The 22,732-nt window shown below is 41.3% G+C and overlaps 1 protein-coding gene across 1 annotated transcript; it reads left to right on the top strand.

Moving 5' to 3' along the window:
* Positions 1-10,733: 10,733 nt before the first annotated feature.
* TIFAB (TIFA inhibitor) lies at positions 10,734-20,804 on the top strand. Its single transcript, XM_027849259.1, has 2 exons — positions 10,734-10,878; positions 19,720-20,804. The coding sequence occupies exon 2, from the start codon at positions 19,754-19,756 to the stop codon at positions 20,249-20,251; it is 498 nt and encodes a 165-aa protein (XP_027705060.1). The 5' UTR covers positions 10,734-10,878; positions 19,720-19,753; the 3' UTR covers positions 20,252-20,804.
* The last annotated feature ends 1,928 nt before the right edge of the window (positions 20,805-22,732 follow it).

Below are 22,732 nucleotides of genomic sequence, written 5' to 3'. Positions count from 1 at the left end.
TCTGTGCTTATACATAACTTTTAGTGATTTAACCTGGCCTTGCAGGGCCAATAATAAGGATATCCCTGCTTGTGACTTCAGAGATGAGAAACCAACAAGTTTCACCGTGCAAGAACTTATATCCTGCTTAAAACCAGACCTTCAGCTGCCTCAGTGATTTTCCCTGGTGTAAAGGTGATTGTAAGCTAGGTATCTCATGTGCACCAATTAGGGGTCATGAGCATGTCAAAGCTGGATATACCAAAGTTGGTCTTTCTGAAGGACCTTCACTAACCACCTCCTTCCTTCTCCTGCAGCGGCCTGAAGACCATTGTCTGTACCTGGGGTCCGGGCAGCAACCACCCTGGTTTTATCTCTTTCTTTGCCCATGCTTTTCCCTTTCCCTCACCACACGCTTCTTTCCCCAAGTACTTAATTTTAGGTTTTGAGTGAGTTAAAGCAATGATAAAGTCCTATTACTTTATGCAACATTGGTCCATCTGATTCTTTTATGAAACCTGCTATACCCCCCAACTGCTATTGAGAACTGGGATGGCATCCTATTCCAAGGAGGGGATGTAGTTAAAATACCTGGGATAGAATGGAATAATGGAAAGACCATTGACTTAGGAGTCAGTCCCAGGGTTCCAGCCCCAGCTACATCTTGTTAATTATCACTTTGGAACAGAAATTTTCCTTCTTTGGAAAATTTCTTCTTTCCTTCTTTCCTTCTCATCTATAAAGTGAAAGGAGCTGATAATTTCCAAAATCCCCTCCAACTCCGATAACCTAGATTCCCTTCCCATAAGGGAAGGGAATATAGAGGCAAGGGAAGGACAAGTCACTTACATGCTCTTCAAAATTCAAAGAAACATTGGCTGTCTGTGGTTAATGAGGAGCAAGTATTCACATGCCATGAAGCCACCATTAAAAGTCTGAGAGCCCGGTCATTGGAGATCACATCAGTGTCTCCCCTAAACTGCTGGCTGTGTCAACCCCCCCACCTTAATACTCTTAATACTCTGTCCCCCTCCATGGCTGTCTCACTCCACTGGCATAACTAAATCAAAGGCATCTGAAAATCAACCGTTATCTTTCCCCCAACCCTTGCCTCTTCCTAACCTTTTCTTTTGCTGAAGGTGCCAGCATCCTTCCAGGTGTGTTTGCAGATAGTGAGAAGACTGTACTAAGGGAGGAGAATGGCATTACACCACAGATTTAAAACTGGCTGGAAAGGTAGGTTGAAGGCAGATTATGGAAGGGGTTAAATTGCTATGCTGAGTTTGGACTTGATTCAACATTAAATTGAGGATGCTAAAGTAAGCATCTTGGGTACTTAACTTCTCTATACTTGCTTAGTATTAATATTAAAAGAATAATAATAACTACATTTATGTAGTGTTTTCAGATTTGCAAAGCACTTTACATATATTACATTCGATCCTGGCAACAACCCTGAGAGATAAATACTATTATCATCCCCATTTTATAGATGAAGAAATTGAAATTAAGAGAGGTTAAGTGGTTTGCAGTTAAGTAAATTCCTGAAACTCTTCCTGACTCCTGACTTCAAATACTTACTAGCTGTGTGAGCCTGGGCAAGTCACTTAACCCTGTTTGCCTCAATTTCCTCACCTATAAAAATGAGCTGGCAAAGGAAATGGCAAACTATTCCAGTATCTTTGCAAGAAAACTCCAAAAGGAGTCACGAAGAGCTGGACAGGACTGAAAAAACTGAACAACCACAACGACTTCCTGACTCCAAGTTCAGTGCTCTAGCTATCTTAACTGCCAACATGACTTACCTATTAAATTACCCCACTAGTTCGTGAGGATCAAATATTCTGATAATCGGTGGTGTGAGAGTGGTAAAGAAAAAGCTCCTAGAAGAGAGTATTACTGGACCACCGTAGAGTAGCCGGGATCCCAACATCCGCAGGAAAGGCAGCAACTGAAATGCAGGCTCAGGGGGAGTACAGCAAGCTAGATGACAGATTCCCAGTCAGAAGGAACCTTAGAGATCATCTTGTCCTACTCCCTCATTTTATAGCTGAGACCTAAAGACTAGAAGTGCATGCATGCAGGCACTAAGTTACAGAGTTAGGATTCAGATTCAAATCCAGATCCTCTTAGTCCAAATCCATCTACACTGGGGGTTAGGAGGGGTTAGGAGAAGAAAAGGGAACCAACCTGTGTTCACATGCCCATTACTGCAAATGCAGAGTCCTTATAAAGAGGGCACATACCAAGACCCACAAACACACAGGGGAGAGACCGGTGGAAGTGAATGTGAGCAGTGGGACAGGAGATGAAAGATTAAAGGGTACGCTAGAGCCAGCCAAGAAAGCAATTGTTAAAATTTCACTGTAAGCCCTTAAACCTCAGAAATCACTAAATGCAAGGCTTCATTTATCGTTTTGTTGATTTTTAGACTTAAGAAAGTTCGTGTTAATTATGTATAATGTTAGATTATTGTCTTAAATTGTAAGAAATGTTAATAATGCAGATTGAACTTAAGGAAGACATCTGCATCCAGAGAAAGAAATGATAAATGATTTTACATATAGATACATATTTGTGTCTAATGGTAACCATTTCTTGTGCAGTGAGAAAAAAGGTAAAAAAAACTTTATTATATTCAGCTTTATTATATTTGTTAACTTTATTTTTATTATATTTTATTATTAACTTTCTTATATTTAAAAGGAATAGCAAGTTGTACATAATAGATTTGAAGTTTCATGTACAATCATCTTCTTTTCTATTCCACTATGTTATGGAAATGCTTGTTTTATTTCTTAAGTTCAGAATAAAATAATTAAAAATTTTTAAAAAGTATATCCGGCTCATGTTTGTTTGTTCCCTGGGGGAGCTGGTTATTAAACAATTACCAGTATATCACTGAGCATACTGTCATAGAAATAAGTTTGGGAGTTTGTATGGATCCTAGGATTTAGAGATGGAGTGGACCTCAGTGAGGATCTAGCCTCATCCTCTCATTTTACAGTTGAGGGAACTGAGCCCCAAGAAGAGGAAGTAATTTGCTCAAAGCCACATGAATAGTATTGTTTTAAGAATGACAAAATAAGTAATTTTGATTATTATAAATACCCAAATTAACTATAAAAGACATATAAAGAAGGACACTATCTGCATCCAGAGAAAGAACTGATAAATAGAAGTATGTATAGAATAATTCTACACACATATACATACATACACACATATATGCATATACACATATATGTGTGTATGTGTGTATATGTATATATATACATACATTCCATCTCTAGGGTGGGGGGTGGGGATAGAGGAGAAAAAAAGGGAAAAAAGAAAAAGAAGAAATTTACATGATAACTTTATTGTATAGTGAGAAGAAATAGCAAGTTGTATGTAGCAGATTTGCAGTTGCATATGCAGACATCTTTTTTATTATACTATGTTATAGAAATGCTTGTTTTATTTCATAAATTAAAAATAAAATAAATTTTAAAAACCGCTAAGTAGCAGAGTCAGCATTTGAATCCAAGTTCTCAGTCTGTAAGTCTGGCACTTATTCTCTGTTGCCACCAAACATGACACGAATCAGGGGTTTGGAGGCTGGAAGGATGGAGCTGATGTGGAGTTAGGGAGAGATATAGTATTGAGAATGAGACAAGCAACTTTTTTCCACAATAAGATTTTGACTAAGATGGGAAAGAAATACATATTTGCAATTGAACATCTCAGCCAGTGCTAGGCGCTCCTCTTGTCTGTGTTTGGTGTGGTGATGCCTCATGCTTTGAGCACCACTGGACTCCCTGACTGCTGCCTCTCCCCTTCCAGCCTATCAATCTTTCGACTCATCCATTAGACCCAGCCAAAGCATAATGAATTACTGCTTGGCCCTTTTCCCAGAGACCACGGAATCCATATTGGTTGAGTCTGAATTAGTTTTTCCTGTCCTCTAAGAATAGGAAAATGGCCATGACATTAGCAAAATGAATTGAAGATATTCAACGAGAATATCATTTTTAAAAAGACACAAATCATACAAATGTAAGTCAAATAAGATCAAAAGCAAACAACAATTAGAATCAATGTTGGGATAAAATAATTCTCCAATAGGTGTTTGCATGGATATTGTAATTATAAGGAGCTATCCATCTGTGATAGGACAAGTTTACCACTCATCAATGCTGCGTAACTTTTTTTGAAGGGGTAAATATTTTATTGATGCCTTTTAAAAATATTTTAAATAAATATTTAAATAGTTTAAAATATATTTATATATAAATAATTTTTAATTTTATTTTTAAAATATCACTTCCTGATATCACTCCATCCCCAGCCCACCCAGTAACCATGTAACAAAGGAACCAACCAAGGCAGTGACTGTGTCTGACAGTGTATGCAAATTCTATTTCTGCAGAAATAGTGGAAAACCACTTCTCCCAAGAAAATAGGTAACTATATTTCCTCATGTCTTCTTTGGGGCCAAGATTGTGCATTATAATTATACAATATTCAACTCTGTTTCAGAGTTCTTTTCACTTACATAATTATAAAGGTTTTTAATATTATTTTTCCTGAATCTGTCCGCTCATTTCACTCTGTATCAGTCTATACAAGCGTCCTATGTTTCTCTGAATTCCTCATGTTATCATTCTTAAGAGTATAATAATATTTCATGAGATCTATGTACCATAATTTGTTGTCCTGCCCCAATAAATGGACACCCACTTTGTTTCCAGTGTTTTGTGTCCACAAAAAGCATAGCTATCAACATTTTTGTGTATATGGGCTGTTCCCTTTTATCTTTGATTTCTTTGGACTTTATGCTCCAGGAATGGAATTTCTGGGTCAAAAAGTAGTAACAATTTAGTGAATTTTCTCTTATGATTCCAAATTTTTTTGGGGGGGAGGGGGGCTAGGCAATGGAGTTAAGTGACTTGTCCAGGGTCACACAGCTAGTAAGTGTCAAGTGTCTGAGGCTGGATTTGAACTCAGGTCCTCCTGACTCCAGGGCCTGTACTCTATCCACTGCACCACCTAGTTGCTCCCACCAATTTTTTTTTTAGAATGTTTGGACCAATTCATAATTTCACCAACAGTTTCCCAATGAGCCTGCCTTCCCACAACTGCTCTACCACCAACCGTCAGAACTTCTTTGTGAAAAAATAACGTGCTTCTCCTTGTCATTTCAAAATTTTCTTTTCCCTATTTCAGTTCTCCTTCCTTCTTTAGATAAAAGAATTGAGTAAGTGCTGAGAGGGCACAAAATTTTTGTTCCCTTCTGCAAAACTGCCCATGGATGAGCTAAAGATACCTGAGTAATTTTTTACTTCAGTAAGAACCCTTTACCTTTCCTCTCATGGACTACTTGCCAGTAGAGGGAGCCAACACAAGTAACAGTGCCAAAAGATGAGGCCTTTGTTTGGGATTTTGACTGCCTACTCCGTGGACAAAACGGACATAGGATGTACAGCGAGAGTTAGAAGGACCTCAGAGGCTATCTAGACCAACTTTCTAATTTTACACAGGAGGAAACTGAGGTAACTTGGCCAAGATCATACAGTAAGCATCAGAAAAAGGACTTGAACCCAGGTCTCTGACTCCAGAACCAGTCTTCTTTCTCCCCAACTACATTTACTTGCTCATCAACATCTCACTAAAATTACTGAACATCCTTGATGGGACCTGGTACTATGTGCCTGGCTACTTGTTAACCTAGTTACCTTGTGAAGGATTAAGTCTAATTAAATCTCAGAGGTGTCAGTCTGTCAGTAAGCATTTATTAAGCCCCTACTGTATATTAGGCACTGTGCTAAGTGCTAATTATAGAAAGGCAAAACCAAACAAAAACCAGTCCCTGATCACAGTCTAATGGGAGAGATGATATGCAAACAGCAATGTGCAAACAGGATAGCTAGATAGAGATATAGAACCAATTGGAAATCATCAGCAAAGGAAAGGCTCTAGCATTAAGAGGGACTAAAAGCTTTTTTGCAGAAGGTCAGACTTTAGCTGAGACTTGAAGAAAGCTGGAGAAGTCATATGGTAAAAATGATGAAGGAGAGAAGTCCAGGCATGAAGGACAGCCAGTGAAAAGACATGAAGGTGCGAGATGGAAGGTCTTGCCAAGGAAGAGCAAAGGAGCCAGTGTTACTTGGGAGTTGGGGGAAGGAGGGCCTGAGTAAGGTGGAAGGAGACTTGGAAAGGTAGGAGGTGGCCAGATTATGAAGGGTTTTGAATGACAGACAGGATTTGATATTCGATCCTAGAGTTGATAGGGAGCCACTGGAGTTTATTGAATTGGGGGGGGGATATAATCAGACCTACACTTTAGGAAAATGAATTTGACAGCTAATTAAAGGATTCATTGGGAAAGGAGAAGGCTTCAGGCAGGGAGATCAACAAGAAGCCTATTGCAGCAATCTAGGCATAAGGTGATGAGGGCCAAAGTTAGGGGAGAAAAATGGTGTGGAGGTAGAAACAACAGGTCTTGGAAACAAATTGGATAAGACGGGTGAATGAGAGTGAAGAGTAGAAGATGATACAAAGATTTTGAGCCTGGGCAACTATGAGGATGGTGGTGCCTTCAATGGTAATAGGGAAGTTAGAAAGAGGGCGGGGTTTTAGGGAAAAGATAAGGAGTTGAGTTCAAGATGTCTAATAGAATGATCCAAGATAATTCCAGAGGACCCTTGATAAAAAAATTCTATCAACCTCCAGAGAGTGAAGCATGCTTTTTTCACTTTATCACCCTTGCTTTTTTTTTTTTCAACATGGCGAACATGTATTGCTTGCCTTCTGAGTGGGAGAGGGGCCGGAGGAAGGGAGAGAAATTGGAACTCAAAACATAAACAAAAAATGAATGTTACAAATAAATAAATAACTAAACGAAATGAATGAATGAATAGATAAATAAAAAAGATGTCCAAATAGGCAGTGAGAGACATGAGGCTGGAGGTTAGGGCTGGATAAATAGATCCAGAACCATCAGCATAGAGATGATAATTGAATTCATGGGGGTGGATGATAGCACCAAGTGAAATGGTATAGAGGGAGAAGAGAATAAGGCCCAGAACAGAGCCATGGGAGATATCCGCCGTTGGAGGTCTGACCTGGAAGAAGATGAAGCATGAGAAGATGAAGATGAAGAATGAGGAACGGTGAGATCCACAGGAGGAGAACTAGGTGAGAGTAGCATTGGGGATGATCATAGATGTAGAGCTTCGCAGGACCTCAAGAGACATCTAAGTCAACCACTTCCTTTTGCAAATGAGGAAACTGAAGCACAGAGAAATTCAACGTCTCATCCAAGGCCACGCAATTAGTAAGGGACAGTATCAGGATCGAGGCCCAGGTCCTCTGACCTCTTTTCACTGTAACACACTGATGCAGTCATCAGTCACACCTTTGTACAGGACCATACAAAAGGGCAGAGTGTCAGACAGACACCTGGAAGTAAGGAGAGGCAACTGTAGAGGACTGTTGCTACTGACTGCTCATGGGCCCAGCCGCTGACTCTGCTGTCCTCTTCTGGGGCCGAACGTCTCTGCCGCTTGATCTCCACATGGCCATTAAGTCCTTATCCAGGGTCCACTCTTATCTCTGCTCCCCTTCACTGGCCTTGCCATGACTTTCTGACTTCTTTTATAAGCCTAACACTAAGATATTACCTGAGCAAAAATAGTTGGATTCAGGCAAATCATCCCTAGGGTTAAGATTTAATCTTGGACTTGTAGAATGGACCTCTAAGTACCCAGGCCCCATCAAGACAAGGTCCTCAGTCATCTCAGTGAGATGTTAATGAGCATGTCCGTACTTGCTACACGAAGATATAATCAAAGTACTCAACAAAGGTCTCAGCTTTTATATTACTAGGAGATAAGCTTGGGTCAAACTGTTGGAAGAGACTTCAGAGACCCAGATCTAGTCCAACCTTTTCCCTTTTTTCCTATCCACGCCCCCCCCCACACTCACCCATTTCGCATATGGAAAAACTGAGGCACAGGCAAGTTAAATAACTTAGCCAAAATCAAACAGCTGGTAGAAGAAGCAGGTCTCTGGACTTCTAGTTCTGAGTTCTTCGTACTGTATCTGGCTCACCTTCTCCTTCCTCAGAAAGTCTTACTGGAAGAATCTGTGGACCAAGAATCAAGCTCTAGGTTCAAGTCCTGATGGCCTCATTGTGAAAGTCACATTTCCTCTTGGGACATCACTTTCTTCATCTGTACAATAAAGCTATTGAACTCAATCCACACTTAGGTTCCTTCTACCTCTGATAATCTATGATTCCACTGTCAATAGAGGTCACCTAAGCAGCATAGTGGACATACTGTTCAGGCCTGGAGTCAGGAAGATTTGAGTTCAAATGCAACTCAGACACTTATCAGCTTGGTGATGCTGGGAAAGTCACTTAACCTCTATTTGCCTCAGTTTTCTCATCGGTAAAATGGGGATTGTAATTGCACCTACCTCCCAGGATTGTTTTGAAGATCAAGCGGGATAATGATTGTAAAGCACTTAGCCTATGTGCCTGGCACATAGTAAGGACTACATAAAGTTAGCTATTATTATTGTTATTGTTATGGTATTATTAGCTTTTAAGTCCCTCAAGATTTCCTTTCTATGGCCCCTTATTTAACCTTCCCCCAGTTCCAGACTTGTCTGTGCACACAGGGACTACTCATTCTGTAGAATGTCTGAGAGCACGGGGGTGGGGGGGGGTGGAGCTGGGTGATGAGAGAAGGTCATGCCTTTCTGAAAGTAGGTGAATTCCTCAATGCTAGGCACAGGCAATATAGACCTGGTGAGATGAGTCTGAGCAAAAAAATCTCTGCCTCACTATCCTACCACATAGTTTAAAATATAAGCTTCTCCCTTTTGGGTTCAGGCTGGCCTTTTTGACTGAGTCATCCTCCTTATAAATTTTGTGCTTCTCATCCAAGTGGGGGCTGAGACCTGGATAGGACCTCTGACCCAGAACAAACTGGGGCTTAGGTAGTTAAAGAAATAAGAAGCTATAGACCCATCCTTACCCTCAAGCCATCAAAGCAGGTTTTCTGGGCCTACCTCTTATGTGCTCCAAGGCTGGCAGATCTAACTTGCTCCCAAAACAGCAGTTCCTGAGTATGCCTTAGAGGCAGTCAGGTGGGATGGGATGGCAAGGCAAGGCAGTTCTGCTGAAGCTGAGGAATGTGTTCTGATTAGGAAAGAAGTCAAATATTCCTCCAGATCACTGTCAAGAGGCAGGATCTTGGCTGATGCTCAGCTGATTCAAACCAACAAGTCTTTCCTGAATGATTACTATGGGCCCAGCCCTGTATTTGGCTAGGCTGTGAGAGAGGCAGAGAAGGGGACATGGCCCTTGTCCTTGTGGGAGCTGTTAGTCTGGCAGAAGACCAAGCAGAAACAGTCCTGGGCCCTGCCCCTGAGAAAGACTGGGGTTGAGACAGTAAGAGACTGACTCAGGCTCTCAACTCAGGGACCTCAGAACAGAGGCAAACAAAAGAGCCCACCCAGCAAGCTTCTGAGGTAAAGCTCAGTTTGCATCTGTGTCTGATCCTTCAGTAACAGGTTATACATATGGCTAGCTCTCATGACTGGTCAAGGACAGGCCTATCTGTAGGCCATGCTGCCTCAATGGAGTTCAGAGGAGAGGAGGATCAGAAGGGGCTGATATGGTCAGGGGAGGTTTCACTTAGATACTGAGGCTCGAGCTAAATTTTAAAGTAAGGGATATGAATCATGGGACTTATAGACATCCAAAAGCTGGGATATGGATCATGAGACTTATGGATGTTTAAAACTGACCCCAAAGTTCTTTCCCATGTGTCCGCCACAGGCCTGAAATAGATGAATAGATTCATTCCTTGAAGGATACTGTTCCCAGAAGGGCAATTAGGTGGTGCAGTTTGATTGAGTGCTGGGCCTGGATTCAGAAAGATCTGAATTCAAATTTGACCTCAGACTCTTAATAGCTGTGTTACCTTGAGGTAGTCTACTTAACTTCTGTTTGCCTCAATTTCCTCATCTGTAAAATGGGTTGTGACTAATTTACCAAGGACTGTCATGAGTATCAAATGAAATAACAATTATAAAGCACTTAGCACAATCCTGGCACATTGTAAATGCTATATAAATGTTAGCTTTTTATCATTATTATTATTCTAGAAACCATTATCAAAATGTACACTACCCAAGAAGGGCATTGACTGATTTTTATATTAGTTATGATCAGGGAATTGAGGGAATAGGGCACAGAATAGGTAGATGTTGGAGGGGAGGAGAGGGGTAGGGCCAGATCCTAGGCGCAGGGGTGGTGAACCTGCGGTCTTGAGGCCACATGTGGTCCTCAAGTGCAGCCCTTTGACTGAATCTAGACTTCACAGAACAAGTCTGGATTCAATCAAACGGTCGCATCTGAGGACCCAGAGGGCCACCCGTAGAGATAAGGGATCCTTATCCAGGATAAGGATAGTGGGGGAGGAAGCTACAAAATTTACAATTTGGATCCATTTTCTGAAGTTCTTTTCCCAATTCTCTAGGCCTTTGGAGACGAGGCATTCAAGATAGGGACAGAGCTAGCCACAGGAAGGAATATCCCACCATGGCATTGCCAACCTTTGAAATCCAGAGACTGGCTGAAGCAGCAGATTTTATACCTTTCTGTGAAGTCATTGCAGGAATTTCCCAACCTCACCAACAACACAGTTGCACTTCTGCAAAGGAGGAGGTGGGTGGTTTTAATTCTCTTTCCTCAAGGGAAACTAAAAGAGAATGTTGAATGAGAGACTCTGCTGAAATAGTTTCCTGGGCCAGAGGAGCCAAACAAAACAGAGACCTGTAACAAGATCAACTGCTGCTTCCAGTCAGAGACTCTGACACCCCAGATGTAGCTTCGACAGCAAGGTAAATTAAGTCAATTCACTGGCCTGGGGCTGGGTTGTGGAAGGATACCCTAAAACACCCCCCAAATAGGTAGCAACTAAGCCAGAAAGACTCGTTTCTAACTCAAAGGCATGTTTCTTCGAGTTATTTGCTGAAACACACATAGAAACAAAGATTTCAACGTAGTGTCTTTTTCCCTTCTTGTCTTAATAAGACATGGCTAAATTTTTGTTTATTTGAAAAACATTGGTGTGTATGTAGAGGGGGGAGTATGACTGAGCTGTAGGCTAAATATAAAGCAATAGGTTATTTTGGCTGCCAAAAAAGGAGGGGGGAGTGTTGTATTGGCAGGCAAAATGCCCAGGAGGAGAAGGTAAGAGAGCCCTTGTCTTCTGCTTTGGTCTGGTCACATCTGGGGTATTGCGCTCAGTTCTGTGAACTACAGTTTAGGAAGGACATTGATGGGTTGTAGAGTATCCAGAGGTGGTGACCTGGGTGGTGACAGGTCTAGCTATGTCTCATTAATAACTCACTCATGTTACACTAGCAATAACTTAATATGGCTTGCCTCACAGAGATGTTGCAAAGGCAAAATGAAGCACAGATAAGAAAACGCTTTGAAAATTGTAAAGTACTTGCCATGTATAAGGGGTTATGATTATTAGTCCAATTATTGTATTTAAAAGGAAATCCTGATTTTGTACCATACTTTGTCCACTAATTAATGAAGGTAAGGCTACAGGGTTAAACAGATCCACTCCAGTCCAATTTCTACCTCAAGTGGCCAAAGTGGTTTTACTAAAGTATACCTAAAGTATAGGTCTGATCATGTCATCCTTCTATGAATAAACTCCAGTGACTCCCTATTGCTTATGGCATCAACTATGAAATCCTTTGTTTGGCGTTTAAATTTCTTCGGGACCTGGCTCCTTCCTATCTTTCCAGCCTTCTCACACTTTAGTCCACCTGCTATTGCTTGTACATGACACTAACATCTCTTATCTCTGGCTTTCCTCATTCCTGGAATGCTCTACCTCCTCAACTCTGCCTCCAAGTGTTTCTGACTTCTTTCAAGACTCAACTCCAATCCCACCTTCTGCAGGAGGCCTTTCCTGGTCCCCCCAGCTACTAGTACCTTTCGCTCTGAGACTACCTTCTATACAGTTTGTATATACCTAGTTACATATATATTGTCTCCTCCATTAGAATGTGAGCTTTTTGAGGACAGGGACTATTTTTAATTTTCCTTGTATCCTCATAGCAAATGCTAAATAAATGTCTGTTTCCTGACTGACTGAATCCATACCTGAATAAGAATCCCTTCTACAGTATACCTAACAAATATAGTTAGGAATCTGTAATTTTAATAATTAATCATTTTAATAAAGTCCAGTAATCTGGCCTTTGCTTGAAGACCTCCAGGGAGGAGAAACACGCTATCTCTCCAGGCAGCACACTCTACTTTGGGAGTAGGCCCTCTAGGTCCTCAAGTGTGGCCCTTTGACTGAGTCCAAACTCCACAGAACAAATCCCCTTAATAAAAGGATTTGTTCTGTAAAATTTGGACACAGTCAAAAGGCCGGGCCACACCCAAGGACCTAGAAGGCCACATGTGGCCTCAAGGCTACAGGTTTCCCCACCGCTGGAAAGTGTAGCCTTCCCAGATTTATCATCACTATGCTTAAGTAATCAGTTTTCTTTATGCACTACTCTTTGAAGAGACCAGACCAAAGTGCAAGCAAGCAAATAGATAGTAGAGAGTTTTTGTTTGTTTTAACAAAGAAATTTGAGGGTCAGTGCATCTAGGAGCACTGGATTTGAATTAGAGGAGCTACGTTCAAATCCAGCCTTCATGACTTATTTCCTAACGCAAGTCACTGAACTTCTGTAGCACCTGCTTCTTCATTTGTCAAGTGAAGGAGCTGTATCAAATTATCTGTAAGGTCCTTCCCACCTCTTTTGCTATAGATACAATTTCTACATAGGGACATAAGAGCAGAGATCACTACCTGTATCCCTCTGATAATAATTGATGGTCTGCAAGGGCCTTCTGAAGCATGAAAAAAGGTAAGTAGGAAAAATAGACTTAGGTTTTAGAAAGCTCTTCAGCCAATAGCATTGACACAGAGACCTTTTTGGTAGCTCACTGGATATAGTTATGTCAAGAAGCATTTATTCAGTACTTGCTATGTGCCAAGCTAGCAGTGTGCTAAGCACTAGGGATTCAAAGGCCGTGTGTGTGTGTGTGTGTGTGTGTGTGTGTGTGTGTGTGTGTGTAGGTGTATATATAGTCCCTGCCCATCTCCCTTCAAGGAGCTCACATTCTAATGGGGAAGAAAATAGGCAAATAGGAACAATTGCAGGTAATCTCAGAGGCAAGGCAGCAGCATTGATGGGGACAGGGAAATGCCTCTTGAAGAAGGTAGGATTTGCACTGAGACTCAAAAGAAGCCAGGAAAGCCTGATGGTGTAACTTAGGAATGAGCGCATTCCAGGAAGGAGCTGAGGAGGGACAGATTTCCAGGCAGTGACTTAGGAGGAAGAGCAATATGTGGTTGAAGAACAACCACTGAAAAAGTCAGGAAATAGAGTGCCATGTTCAAGGAACCACAAGGCAGTCACTGTTACTGGATCACAGAGTATGTGGAGGAGTCAAGTCTAAGAAGACTGGAAAGGTAGGAAGGGGCCAGGTTGTGAACATCTGAAAAAACAAACAGTGGATTTTATGTCTGATTATGGAAGTAATAGGAAACCTTTGAGGTTTACTGAGTAGAAGTAGAAGAAATTGTCAGACCTGAGCTTTAGGGTAAGCTGGAATGGGGAGAGACTTGAGGCAGGGAGGACAACCAGAAGGCAATTGAAATAATCCAGGCACAAAATGCTGACAACTTGTATTAGGGTGGTGACTGTTTTAGAGGAGAGAAGGGGATTGTATATGAGAGATGTGGTATATGTTAAAATTATGGGACTTGGCAACAGATCAGATATGGGAATAAAAATGAGGAGTTGAAAATAACACTGCGATTTTGAGCCTGTGTGACTAGAAGATGGTGGTGTCATCAATAGTAATAGAAAAACCTAGAAAGAGGGGAAGGTTTTAGGGGAAAGATAATGAGTTCAGTTTTAGACATATTGAGTTTGAGATGTCTACAGGACATTCAGTTTGATAGGTCCAGTAGACAGTTGGAGATGTGAAACTAGAGGTTAGAAGAGCGATTAGGGCTAGATAAGAAGATCTGAGAATCTCAGCATAAAGATAATAGAATCCATAGGAGCTAGTGATAGCACAAAGTGAAATAGAATAGAGGGAGAAGAAAAGAGGGCCAAGAACAGAGCCTGTGGGGGACACCCATGGTTAATGGGCATGACTGGATGAATTCAGCAAAGGAGTCTAGGAAGGAGAAGTCAGACAGGTAGGAGAAAAACCAGGAAAAATTCTAGTCCCAAAAACCTAAGGATGGGGGAAGACAGTGATTGACTGTGAGAGGATGTGGAGAGATCAAGAATGAAGAGGACTGAGAAAAGATTATTAGGTTTGGAGATTAAGAGATGATTGGGGGCTTTGGAGAGAGCAGCTTCAGTGACTGAGGTCAGAAAGACTGAAGGGAGTTAAAAAGAGAGGAAAAGGAGAGGAATTTAATGTAGACAGCTTCCTCAAGTTGCTTAGCCATGAAGGGGGGAGGAGAATTATTGGACGATAGCTAGCAGGAATATTCGGATCAAGTGAGGGTTTTTGTAAGGATGGGAGACATGAGGGGTATACAGGGAGAGACTGAAGATTAGTGAGAGAGTGGGGGTCCAATATATTAGAGAGAGGGTACAATCTATTAGAGAATTCAAGATAGAATAGGATTAAGGGTGTATGTAGAGAGATTTGTCTTAATAAAAATAACATTTATACATTGCTTTAAGGTTTACAAAGCACTTTACAAATATTAATTCACTTTATCCTCTCAACGACCCTATGTATCTTCATTTTATAGCTAAAGAAATTGAGGCAAACAAAGGTTAAGCGACTTGCCCAGGGTCACACAGCTGGTGTTTGAGGCTGGATTTAAACTCAGGTCTTCCTGACTCCAGGTCCAGCACTCTCCACTGTACCGCCCAGCTACCTGGAGGTTACCTGTCTTAGCAAAGCAAAGAGACACTTCTTTATGTGAGATAACGAGGGAAGATATCTGAGTGTTTTGAGATAAGGCACAGTGGTCTTCACTGGCCATTTTTTTCCCCTTTCTACTATGCCCAGCACAGCCTTATTAATGCCAGGTGCTTAAGAAATGTTTGTTGAGCTGAGCCAGATTTTCATCAGAAAATTCAGTCACTTAAGTAAACATCAAGTTACTTGAGTTCAGGGAGAAGTAAGCACTGATTACATTTGGAATGAAAAGGATACTATGAGCATTTCATCTCTTTTTTTCCTTGTCTATAATGTCCCTTCTAGCTTTAGAGATAAGATCCTGTTATCCTGTGACCTTCCATAGTACCACGGCAGGAAAGCAGGAGACAAGTTTAGGGCCATCTATAGAGTACCAACTTCAAGGAAATGTTGGATAATTTTTTTTTAATTTAAGAATTAATTTAAGAATTAAGCCTCTGAGTATCTGAATTGCTCTTTAACAGGAAGTCTTTTTAGGAGGGCATTGAAAAGCTCACCTAAAAGAAATCTTTGGTGGCTTCCAGGTCAAATCATTCATTCATCAGATCTTGAAATATCACAACTCTAAGGGGCCTTAAAGTTACAGGATCATAGATATACAGGCCAACTAGTCCAGCCCCCTCATTTTACTGGAAGGAAGGAAACAAGTATTTATTAAGTACTTATGATGTGCCAGGCACTGTAGTAAGCAATTTACAAATATCTCACCTACTGCTCACAACAACCCTATTATTATCCCTATTTTACAGTTGAGGAAACTGAAGCAAACAGTAATTAAGTGACTTGCTTAGGATCACACAGCTAGTGTCTAAGGCAAGATTTGAACTGAAGTCTTCCTGATTCCCAGCCCAGTGCTCTATCCACTGAGCACCCAGCTGCCTCTACTAGTCAAGAGAACTAAGACCCTGTGAGGTTTAGTGCCACACAGCCAACAAGTTGTAGTGCTGGAACTGGAACCCTCATCTCCTGATTGCAAATTCAGTATTCTTTCCACTATGCCAGATTGCTTCTTCAATAATTAGTTCACTAATTTATTCTGCAAACATTTATTAGCCTCCTATGTGCAGAGCCCAAGGAACACAAAGATCTGTCTTTAAGGAGCTTACCTTCTAGTGGGGGAGAAAAGGTGCAAATAATGCAAATATGCAAATAATATATTAGTGATGTATTATAGTATTAATATTACATAATATATTAATAATGTATTATACTATTAAAATAAGAATATAACACAACACATTAATAATGCAAATAATATAATACACTATAATATATAATATAACCCGATATAACATATGTGCAGATAATGATAATACAAGGCAGGATGTGAAAAGGATAGACAGGGGCAGCTAGGTGGGACGGTAGATAGAACACTGGCGCTGGAGTCAGGATGACCTGAGTTCAAATCCGGTGTCAGACACTTGACACTTACTAGCTGTGTGACCCTGGGCAAGTCACTTAACCCCAATTGCCTCAAAAAAAAGGATAACAGAGCTGGAAGCGTCCTTTGGGATCATCTATTCCAACCCTTCATTTTACAGGTGAGGAAAGTGAGGTCCAGGACTTGCTCAGGGTCACAGAGGTAGGGGATATCAGAGGCAGGATTCAGACCAAAACTCTTCCATTTCCTGTCCATGTGTCCTTTCTGGAAGCAGTGCCCAGGCAGGTATCAGTGGAAGTCATAAAAGTCCCACACCCCCATACTTGTGTGATCCATTCCCAGAATAACCAGAAGGAAAAGACCCGATGGAGCCTGCACCCTGGGCTTGTCACAGAGGGAGACTTGGTGATCTGGTGGGCAGGGAAGAGGAGGGGAGCTGTGAATCAGAAAGAGAAGTAGCCAGGTCTGAGGATCGGGGGGACCTCATGAGAGAAACCTTCTTCTTTATACTAACAACATCCCTGGCAATACAGAGGTCAAGGAAGATTCAGAGGGGTCAAAGGGCACCAAGAGTAGCAATGTTAGTCACTTTCCCCATGGGACAACTGGTCAATGAAAATTGCCCTGCACTTGGGAGAGACCTAGAGACCAGACTTACAGTCTTATTCTGTCACTAGCCAGTCACTTATGTTCTATGACTTACAGAAATCATTGCTTTCCAAGGTACTTTCCAGCCTTATCTATAGTTTTATCAATGACTCAGTGGAAGCTAGAACAATTATCAACTTTGTGGATGAAAGAAAGTTGGAAGGGAGACATGCTGGATCCAAAGTCTAGATCCAAAAAAATCTTGACAGGCTAAAGTCATGGAATGGACCTAATAAGATGTAGGGATGAATGTCCCATCAACGGCACAGATGCAGAGTTAGAGGAGGCATGGCCAGACGATAGCTCTTGTGGAACAGGCCACGGCTTCTAGAGAGCCTTCAACATGGTGATCTGGCAGCCAGAAAAGCTCATGTGATGTTGAGCCAAAGGAGATGATAGTTTCGTCGTCCTCTGCTCTGGCCAGACCACACCTGCTGTTCAGTTCTTGGGCACCATATTTTAGGAAGGGCATGAACAAGCTTGAGGATCTCCAAAGGAGGGTAATCAGGATATTGGAAGTCACAGAACACAGACAAAGCAACTAGGAATGTTTAGTCCAGAAAAGAGGAGTATTTGCAGGGAGTATAATTTGTCTTCAAGTGTTTGAAGGGATGTGATACGAAAGAGGGATTGGCCTTGTTCCACCTTGCATCCCAGGATAGAACTAGGAGCAAGTGGACATTTCAAAGGCAGATTTCAGCTAGATCTAAGGAAACTTTCCCAGAGCTATCCTAACTGGGATGGGCTACCTGGGAGCGACTAAGTTAACTCTCAGCAGAGATGTATGAGAGGAAGTTAGATGACCTCTGACATCCCTTCTAATATTAAGACTATGTGAATATCGAAGGCCTCAAATGTATCCTAGAGTAGACGTTATTCCTCTAAGCACTGAATAATTCTCAGTGAAAGTTACTGAAACTTGAAACCTTCAGGTGACAATGTTGTTGCAGGGAACACAGTAAGACTTCTCACCTTCTTCACTATCACCCTATGGGGTGGAAAGTCTTCTGCCTGTAGCTATGAGATATCCAAGAAGGAAGGAAGGGAATAAGCATTTATTAAATATCTACTATGTGCCAGGCACTTTGCTGAGTGCTTTACAAATACTATCTCATCTGATCCTCATGACAATCCTGGGACATGGATGCTATTATTAACCCCATTTTCAGTTAAGGAAATGAGGCAAGTAAGGGTAAAATGACTTGTCCAGGATCACATGGCTAGTAAGTGTCTAAGTCAAATTTGAACTCAGGTCTTCCTGACTCTGGTCCCAGTGCTCTGCTAATTGTGCCACCAAGTTGACTATAGATAGCACAGAAGAACAAGAAACCTGAAAACTAACTAACTGTAAAAAGCAAACTATACCAGTACCTAGTCTGAGGATTCCTCTCCTTCAGCTTTCTTGGCACTGAGCAAATCATTCCATCTCAACTGCCCTATGAAGTTGAGCCAGCAGGGATTATTAAGCCCATAGGAGTTCAATGATTTGCCCAAAGTCGCCAAGTAAGTTAATAGCAGAACAGGGACTGGAGCAGAGGGGTCCATTGCCTTTCCATGGCATTCCAAGGCCAGTGTGAAAACTTTTGGTCTATTGTATGGACTGATGCTGAATGAAGCGAGCAGAACCAGGAGAACGTTGTACACAGTAACAGCCACGTTGTGCAATGACTGCCTTTGATAGACTTAGCTCTTCTCAACAATGCAAGGATCTAAGACATCTCCAAAGGTCTCATGTTGGAAAATGTTATCGACATCCAGAGAAAGAACTATGCAGTTGGAATGCATATCGAAGCACACTACTTGCTTTTTTTTTTCTTATGTTTTTTTGTTTCTTCTTTCTTGTGGTTCCTCGTATTGGTTCTAATTCTTCTTTACAACATGACTAATAACGTATATGCAGAGCCTAGTCAGATTGCATGTCGTCTTGGGGAGGAAGTGAGGGAGGGAGGGGGAGAAAATTTAAAACTTAAAAGCTCATGGAAGTGAATGTTGAAAACTAAAAATAAATTTTAAAAAAAGGTTTTTGGTCTAACTGAAAGATTTGAATTTTAAGAAACTGGTTTTACTTCCTGGCCCTCTCTGGGACTCAGTTTCCTCACCTATAAAATGAAGAGGTTGAACTAGATGACCTCTAACTTCATTACTAACTCTAAATCCTATGATCCTATGTACTAACTTCTGTTCTAACACTGACCTCAGTCTTAGAAAACCCCTGGCTGTATTCAAAACACAGCTCACATGTCAAGTCTTACATGAGGCCTTTTCTGACCACCACTGCCACTGATTTACCTCCTTTTATTCACTATTAATACCAGTACACATTGCATTCCCACTAGTAGAATGTAAACTCAGGGAGGGCAGGCACTGAGTCATCTTTGTTGTTCTCTCAGCACCTGACATGGTGCCTGGCCCATGGTGGGAGTCTAATAATTATTTGTTGAATTGAATTGAATTAAGCAGGCTTACATTGTCCATGGATGATGAAACAGTTCTGTTGAACGTTGCCTGATGACACTTGAAGCAGTGCTAAGAGAACGTATTCAAGAACATTTGAAGTGCATAAGCCTGTGTATTTCTTCCTAATACATACACACATACATACACAAGGAGGCAAGTCTGGGGGACAAGAATATCTCAATCTACTTATTCAAATCCATATTCCTATGTCCTTTCACAGGCTCATTCCAGGGTCTCAGCTTCTCTATACATACATGGAGAGATCAATGTCTGTCCTTCAAATAGCCCTCTATCACCCTAACCAAGACAGAGGCATCTTTGAAGACATCCCTCATCACCTGGAGCATGACACTACTCATCTAGTCATCGGGAGAGGTCAGAATGCCCATCTCAAATTCAGGCTTCCTGGCGTCTCTCGCCACCATATATCCCTGGAGCCATATCTGGAGAAGGGAAATGTCTGCCTGACATTCTGTCTGAAAATCTTGAGCAGAAGCAGCAGTGTATGGGTGAACGGACTGACTTTAAAATACCTGGAGCAAGTCCCACTGACGGCAGTTAGCAAAGTCATATTTTCTGGAGTCCAGATGGTTATTCGTGTTGAGGGTGGTGCTTCTAAAGAAAAGTTTGCCTGCTGTATCCGTTTCAGCTGCTCACCCCTGATTTACAGGGCAAAGGCAGAAGAGACAGATGAATATGAAGCCATCCAAGAGGACCCAGAGCCCCCACAAGAGACCAGGGAGTTGAATTAAATTCCAGCATTTGGGGGCTTTTGACTTGAATTTTTAGTATCTCAGGACAACCTTTCTCCCAGCAGAGCAGGGCAAAGGAGGAGAAATAGAAATACAGCCTACAAGGGAGTTTCAGGGCAGTAAGTTTCACTAGCCCACTGGGTGAAAAGAACTCCCTTGCTGATCACAAGATCTTAAGATATTACAACGAGTTCCCTAGAGTCTAACACGGCATAGCCTGCTGGCCCAGCTCAAATAATGACCTAATTCTAGCAGGAATAAAATGTCTTAAATGGTTACATCTATGGAAGGGAACTGTATAACCTCATTTATTTTTAAAGGCCCTATGGGGCCTCCAAGATGGGGGAAACTATGTGTAAGCATGTCTTCATATATGGTGTTTGATTTTGTCCCCCCCATATCACCCTTTTGCTTAAATGTGGGTTATTTTATGTTGTTAATTTTGTGTTCTGTCTCCAGTGTGGTAGATTTAAGTTACTGAAGGAATGTACCAACATATGTAGCAATTACGTTTGTGGTGATATGAAGTTACCTATGGCTTTTAAATCCTCAACTGCACTTAAGGCTTATGAAAGTCTGTATTTAATAAAAATATATGTATTTCATTAAGTAGGCATATTTAATAGAATTTTCTGCTCTTCAACTGTATCAAATGTATCCCTGTGTTATCATCCAGAGAAAGAATGGAAATGAAATAAAAAAGGCATTAAGGGTCATGGAAGAGCCTGGATCCTAGTGTGGTAGGCAGAGCCCTGGGCTAGGAATCAGGAGACCTGGCCTCTAAGCTGTTATTGCAGCCAACTCCCTCAGACTTTGGGTATGACCCTTCAGTTCCTTCATCTAATAAATGAGGGTGTTGGGCTAAATATTCTCCCTCCTAGCTTCAGGAATACATGGCTTTCACATCTATATTTCTTCCTTTGAAAAGTCAGAGACAGAAATCAAAGGATCAAAGTTCTAGAGTGGGAAAGCAAATCAGAAGTCATGTCTTCTAACTCCCTCATTTTACATATGAGGAAACTGAGGGCCAGAAGGGCTAAGTGACCTACTCAAGGTCACATTAAACAAGCCAGTGAATGATCTCAATTAGTGACAGAATCAAGGAATCTTAAAGTTGACAGGGACTTCAGAAGCCATCTGGCTTGACCTCTTTCGACATCATTTATTTGTTAAGTATTTATTTAGCACCTCTGTTCAAAGTGGTTTACTTTGCATTGGGGCTCCCTGAAGAATAGTGATTAGCTTTTGCCTTTTTTTTTTTTCTGTATCCCCAGTGTTTAACATGCCTGGCACATAGTAGTAAGTGCTTAATAAATGTTTATTGACTATTTACTATTGAGAGGACTTGAAGATTCAAAGGCAAAAACAAAACAGGCCCCACCCTTCAAAACTTTACATTACATTGATAATATAAGGTATATGCAAAATGAATACCAAGCAATTTGGATGCATGGAAGGCACCAATAGGGAGGAAGAATGGGACCACTAAAAGCTTCATAATGGAGGTGGTACTTGAGGTTTAAAGGAAGCAAGGCAGGCATGAGGAGGGAGTGCATTCCAGGCCCATGCAAAAGCATGAAAATAGGAAAAGGGAGATTGTACACAATATCTGATAAGCAATCACAGTGCCTTAACCTGAAGATTTCCAGCAAAAGGGACCCCACTCTCCTATCATCTTTCTTGTCTTTATCCAGGAATTCAGAGTTTCCTGATCATTGCCTTCTTCCCACCTAAATGGTTCTGTCTCAATGCTTAGAGACATCAGTGCTTAGATGTATCAGGTCTTTGGCTATCTGAGCGGTGGTTAAGGGAGCACAGCTGTAGGAGGCATGATTCAAGCATGAAAGGAAAAATAACTAATGAGTCATTAGAAATAAGCTGAATATTTTCTCTCCCACTACCATCCCTTCTTGATTTCACTGTTCATGCTTAATGTGCTAAACGTCTCACTGGGGTTGAAAACAGGACAGAGACAGAATAATGTAACAGAAAGGGCCTGACCCTGAGAGGCAGCAGGCCTGGGTGGCATTCACAACCCTAACACTTAACAGCCCTGTGACCATAGATAATGCACTTACCCTCTAGATAAGCATTTGTTGCCTCTTGTGTCTGGTATGAATAATAATTGCCTTATCTATCTCACAGGGGTATTTTGTGAGGGAAGTATTTAGTAAATTTTAAATCTAAAAATGTGATAAAAATTTGTCAGGAAGGGAGGGAATGCTGGAAGGGTAGGTCCCTTTCTTCACTATTCATTCCATATCTCTAACAGCGTCCACCCAATAACCCCTTGTCCATCAGTCCGTCAATAAGCATTTATTGCCTTTTTGTTGCTGTTGTTCAGTTGTTTCAGTCATCTCTGCCTCAAGGGGGAGTCCAACAGGGGGTCAACATGCAAACAAACCATGTACAAACAAGCTATGTATAGGATAAAATGTGGATAATAAATAGAGGTGAGGCATTAGCAACAACAAAGGCAAT

This window comes from Vombatus ursinus, unplaced genomic scaffold (assembly GCF_900497805.2).
Source record: "Vombatus ursinus unplaced genomic scaffold, bare-nosed wombat genome assembly UNPS02007284.1, whole genome shotgun sequence".
NCBI lineage: Eukaryota > Metazoa > Chordata > Mammalia > Diprotodontia > Vombatidae > Vombatus > Vombatus ursinus.
Note: the sequence above shows the minus strand (reverse complement) of the source record. Positions and strands in the feature narration are given on the sequence as shown.